Here is a 5652-nt window from a genome sequence, read left to right on the forward strand (position 1 = left end):
AGGCTCGCTGGGGCCCAGGCGGTCCCGCAGGCGCAGCCCCGGGCCCAGCTCCGCCTCGCCCTCCCGCAACTGCAGCTCCAGGCTGGGCTGCTTGGCGCCCAGCGAGTCCCGCAGGGTCAGCAGCTGCTCCTCCTTCTGGCGCAAGGAGGCCCGGCCCTCCCGCAGCTGCGAGCGCAGCCCCACGATCTCGCTCAGCTTCTGGCTCACGTCCGCCTGGGACTCCTTCAGTTGTTGTTTCAGGAGTGAGATCTCCCCAGCCTTCTGGCAAACCTGGGGGCGAGTGAGGGTGGCCCCTACATCATGCCCAGCACGGGCCCCAGATTTGCCAACGCAGGACCCTCCCCCACCTCCAACCTCAGCCCCAGACCTCCCAGCCGGCAGCCCAGCAGCACACGGGCGTGAGCATACATACATACATGCATGCATGCGTGCATTCCCGCGCACACACAATCTCGGTCCTGTCTCTCTGGCCCCCTCTAGTGAGCAGCTGGCGCTGGTGCCGGGAGTGTCACCCGCCAGGCTTGTGGGTTTGTTTTTTTTTATCTACAAGCCTAGTTTATCCCTCAACCCCAGGCTGCTCCCTCACCTCCCACTTGGTCTCCTCCATACGGGGCAGGAAGTCGGCCTGCTCCTTCTGGCAGGCGGCCACTTTTTCCTGGAGTTCATCTCGCTGCCTGGCAAGCCTGGCGGCATCTTCCTGAAGCTGCTTCTTGTCCTGCTGGAGTCTCAGCACCTGCATTTGCAGGCCCTGTTGTGCACGCTGGGCGCGCCGGGTCACCTGCTGCAGCTTCCCGGCGCAGTTTTGCCGCAGCTCCTCCATCTCCCGCTCCCACACCTTCTGCCTCTCCTCAAACACCTGGGCAATGGCGGCCTCACTCTGCTCCAGGCTCCTCCGAAGCCCTGCCACCTCCTGCTCCTTCTCCCACAGGCGCTCCTCCAGCTCCTGGATCACTGCATCCGGCGAAGGGGGAGAGGCCGGGAAGGAGACCAGGCCCCCGCCACCCCCTCCCACCCCCACGCCGCTGCTGCTCCCACCCTCCCCGGACCCCAAGGGGTTCAGCCTGCCGAAGGAGGGCGTGCTCTTGCTGGAAGCCCTCCCACTGTCTGAGGAGGAAAGGTCATGGTAGCCAGGTCCCCCGCTGTTGGGCCCACCCCCACCCCCATAGCCGGCTGTGCCAATTCGGTTGATGTGGCTGGTGGAGGCACTGAGGGGTGCCAGGTGCTGGCTGTAGCCCGAGCTGTACGTAGGCAGACTGGTCAGTGAGTTTCGGCCGGAGTCTGAGAGTCCTCCCCCCCCACCGCCGCTTCCCCCGCCCCCGCTGCTGCTGCCTGCTGGGGTCATAGTCCGTGCCTTGTCCAGCCCGCCACCCTTCAGGCCCCCAGGGCCTTTTCGCCCATCCGATGCCCCGTTGCTTTGGGGCGGGCACAGGTTTTGCATTGAGTGGAAGTTCTTGGGCACGACGGGCTTGAATGCTGACGGTCTCACCAGAGGCTCTGTGCACTGGAAAAGGAGACAGAAGGTCAGGGTGAGCCCCCGTCCCCCCTCACCCCCCCCCCCGCAGGTGCACCTAAGGCAATTAAGGAGCTGGGAGGTGGCTCTGTGGCGCATGCACAAGGGGGCTCCACTGCTCTGTGGGAGAGTCCTTCGTCCGGGTACACGTCGGGGGTAGGGCGAGAGCTGCCTAAAGGGGGCGCAGGCCACGCAGGGGGCTGACCTGGTCCAGTTTGCCAGAGGTGGGCAGAATCTTCGGGGGATGGCCCGGTTCGCGGTACTGGGGCGGGGCCTTTTCACCGCTGCTGTTGACCATGTTGCCGCAGACGTCCGTCCGGTCTCCGCTGACACCACTGCCGGCCCCAGCCCGCAGCTCCCCGTTGAGGTACAGGGAGTTGGCCAGGGCTTTGTCCTCCGATGGGTATCTGGCCGGGAGGTCCCCGCTGCCAGAACCTGGCCCGCCACCCCTTGGCCCGGGGTAGCCCCCTCGGCCCCCCCCACCCGAGCCCCCGCCCGTCCGAGTCCCCACGCTCTTCATGGCGAATTCCTGGGCGTGGGCCACACCGCTGCCCACACTGCCCATGGCCACGAGGCGAGGGGCTGCGGGGCGGGGCTCGGGGGGCCGAGGGGCAAAGGCCAGGAGGGGGTCGCGGCCAGGGTCAGCGCACACGGACAGGGTCTCCAGCTTCGCCATGGCTGGGTGAGCGGCGCACTGCAGACAAGGGGGCGGGTCAGCCGGCCTCCACAGCCCCAAGCCCCAGAGGGGTCCCTTCCCTCATTCATTCATTCAACTAACATCTCTTCCTGCCCACCCACCGGGAAGCTCCTCTTCGGAGCCACAGGTGCTGGGGCTGAGCCTGTCCTTTGGAAGTTCTCCCACCTGCCCTTCCTCCCCAGGCTCCATCCCTGCCGGCTGTAGAGAGCCTGGTGCGGGCTCTGGAGGGGGCCCACTCAGAAAGAGCAGCTCCTGCCCTCAGAGAGCTCCGAGCTATCCGGGAGGGGCAGAGCCAGTCACAGTTGTGTGTGTGTGTGTGTGTGTGTGTGTGTGGGTGGGTGACAAGGACCCTCTTTTGTGAATCTGGGAGCTGAGCCGGATCTCTGGCCAGGGTCCCTCACCCACCTAGAATCAGAAGCCCTGGCACTGAAGGACAGCTGTTCTTGCTACCTGGCTGACCGGGAGTGAGTCCCTGCCTTCTTTGGGCCTCAGTGTCCTAATCTGTAAAATGGCCAGGGTCCTTCCAGCTCCAAATCCCTCCCTGCTAGGGGCTCTCATAATTGCCCACTATGGGCAGCTGCCAAGAATGGGGGCATCCTGGACACCGAGGGGGACCTGGGTGCCAAAGTAGCCAGCAGGAGGGAGAAAGAATCATGAGGGTGAGGAGCCCTGGGCCTCTTGAGCTACAGCGGCCCTTAGGAGCTCCTAGGAAAAGCATGAGTTGGGGTTCAGACACCTGGGTGGGAGGCAGTTCATCTCTGAGCCTCAGTTTCCTCATCTGTCAAACGGGGATAACAGGCAACCTCCTTAAAAAGATTGCTGTGGGTTTTGTAAATCTTCCAATGCAACAGAAACGAGGGCAGCAGTTATTTTTATTTTTTTTTATAGGTATCTCTAATTTCCTGTAATCCTATTCTGCAGTTTTCAGCGTGACCTCTTTCCCTGGTGAATAAACTCTGAAATCCACCCTCTTTCTTTGGGTCTGGAGTACGTGGAGATGGGGGGAGGGCAGAGCAGAAAAGGAGTAGCTGGCAGGATGGAGATGGAGGGGCACACAAAGAGGGGAAGTCAGGAGGGAAGGGCTAGGGCAGGGCTCTGGGGCCAAGGAAGGGCAGGGGGTGGAGGATTTGAACTAGGGTTTAGATATTAGGAAATAATAGAACTAGTAAAAGGCAAAGGACTAAGATCTTAGTTAGGAAATAATCCTCAGCATCAGTTTGGAAGAAGGGTTGATGTCCCAGAAATTAAAGACAGGCGCCTTAGAACAATAATAATAAAATATGGGAGCAGCTGGGTGGCTCAGTAGATGACCTGAGTTCAAATCTGGCCTCAGACACTTCCTAGCTGTGCAGCCCTGAGCAAGTCACTTCACCCCCATTCCCTAGCATTTACTGCTCTACTACCTTGGAACCAATACACAGTATTGATTCTAAAATGGAAGGTAATGGTTTAAATAATAATAAACAACATATTTCTATAGTATTTTGTCATTTTTTTCCCTCCAAAGAACTTTATTCCCAACAATCTTTTAGATAAGTACTGCAGGACTAGATGGCTCAGTGGATAGAGGCTGTGAGTTCAAAACTGGCTTCAGACACTTCCTGGCTGTGTGACCCTGGGCAAGTCACTTAACCCTAGTTGCCTAGCCCTTACTGCTCTTCTGCCTTGGAAACAATACACCATATTGATTCTAAGACAGAAGGCAAAGGTTAAAAAAAAAATGGGTGCAGTAATTTTTATCACCTCCATTCTACAGATAAAGAAATTGAGATATTCAATGAGATTATGTGATTTGGTCACACAGGTTTTAGAGCAGAGCCAGGGTTCAAGTACAAGTCTTTCTATTATATAGAATGGGCATCCCAGGAACCCCTCCCTCCTCCTCCCACACACCCACAAAAACAAAAAAACTGGAAGGGCCCCAAAGAAGGGCCCTTTGTTTATTTACATTTATTGATTAGGGTGAGGAAATAACAGGGAAGGCTTCCTGTTAGATGTACAGGGAGGACTGGAGGGAAGGGATTCTAGAGTTCTATCATGGGGCAGGAAGAGTCCAGGCCAGCTGGATCACAGGGAAGATGCGAGGTGGCCAAGGAAGGCTGCAATGGGGTTAGGTCTCAGGAGAATAAAGAAAAAAGAAAGGTAGTTTGATCCCAACTTGTGGAAGGCTCTGATGACTAGACAGAGGCACCTGAATTTCCTCACTAGGTATTTTTTTTAAAACCCTTACTTTTTGTCTTAGGAAAAACTCTAAGACAGAAGAGAGTAAGGGCTAGGCAGTGGGGGGTTAAGTGACTTGTCCAGGATCACACAGCTAGGAAGTGTCTGAGGTCAGATTTAAACCCAGGGCCTCCCCTTTCCAGGACCGATGCTCTATCCACTGAGCCACTCAGCTGCTCTTTCCTCAGTAGGAATTTAGGAAGACCAAAGAAGATTTTTGGCCAGAGGGATGACATGACCAATTGGGGCCTTATGTCAATGCTTCAATGACAGGGGAATGAGCACATGATGGCCTCGGTCTGGCTGCATTGCTGGGCCAATATACCAAGGAGCCAGACTCATCATGGCTAAAACCTTCCCAGTTTGGTGAGATCTGTCAGGTTGTGCCCTGAAGACACACCGTGTTATATGGATTGAGAGCTGGGCTTAGAGGAAGGAAGTCCTGGATTTAAATCCTGCCTGAAATTCCCTTAAATTCTCCCACTTCTTAGCTTGATAAGTCGTTTAACCTATGTAGCAGGTGGGTTTTTTCATCTGGGAGTTGATGGCCTCTTCATCTCTGTCCGGTCTCACTCTGTGATGACTTCTCACCATCATGGCCTTGGGAACCAAGGAAGGGGGGGGGGGGCCCAGCAGGGCAAAATGGAGGCCTGGATTTGGAAGTCCAGTGTGACATGGAGGGGCTGGGAGATGCTGGGGAGGTAGAGGTAATAGGACCGAGGAACCCACTGGGTAGGAGAGTCTGAGGAAGTCAAGTCAGAGATAACCCCAAATTGTGAACAGGAAACTGTTGAGAAGTGGTGCCTGGACCTCTCTTCATCCTCACCTCCGCCTCTTGGCCTCCTTTAAGTCCCAGCTAACATCCTACCTTCTGCCTGAAACCCTTCCCAAGTGTCTTCCATGCTGGGGGGCTTCTCTCTGGATTATCTACGATTTCTCTAGTATCTACTTATTCATATTAGAGGATTGCATCTCTTTCCCCATTAGAATGGGAGCTCCTTGAACTCTCTTGTCTTTTTCAGCAGGTCCAGTGCATGGCACATAGTAGGCCTTTAATACTTGTTCACTTGAGCTGGCCAACAGAATAAAGATTTAGGGGGGAGGTGGTTTTGGACATTCTGGGTATGAGAATTCTACATGGGGAGATCATGTAGAACTGGAAATGGGGTCTGGAGCTCAGAGAAGAGAAGAGAAGAGAAGAGAAGAGAAGAGAAGAGAAGAGAAG

At 56.0% G+C, this 5652-nt stretch overlaps 1 protein-coding gene across 1 annotated transcript; it reads right to left on the reverse strand.

The window, feature by feature from the left end:
- Positions 1-3: 3 nt before the first annotated feature.
- Positions 4-2255, reverse strand: LZTS3 (leucine zipper tumor suppressor family member 3; the record flags this gene model as incomplete). The annotated part of the gene is made up of 3 exons (XM_044683680.1): positions 1716-2255; positions 587-1501; positions 4-270 (listed from the first exon to the last, which is right to left on the reverse strand). Coding segments are annotated over exons 1-3 (1653 nt in total), but the record flags the coding sequence as incomplete, so codon positions are not given.
- Between the last annotated feature and the right edge of the window lie 3397 nt (positions 2256-5652).

Source organism: Gracilinanus agilis, unplaced genomic scaffold (genome assembly GCF_016433145.1).
Source record: "Gracilinanus agilis isolate LMUSP501 unplaced genomic scaffold, AgileGrace unplaced_scaffold31159, whole genome shotgun sequence".
Taxonomy (NCBI): domain Eukaryota; kingdom Metazoa; phylum Chordata; class Mammalia; order Didelphimorphia; family Didelphidae; genus Gracilinanus; species Gracilinanus agilis.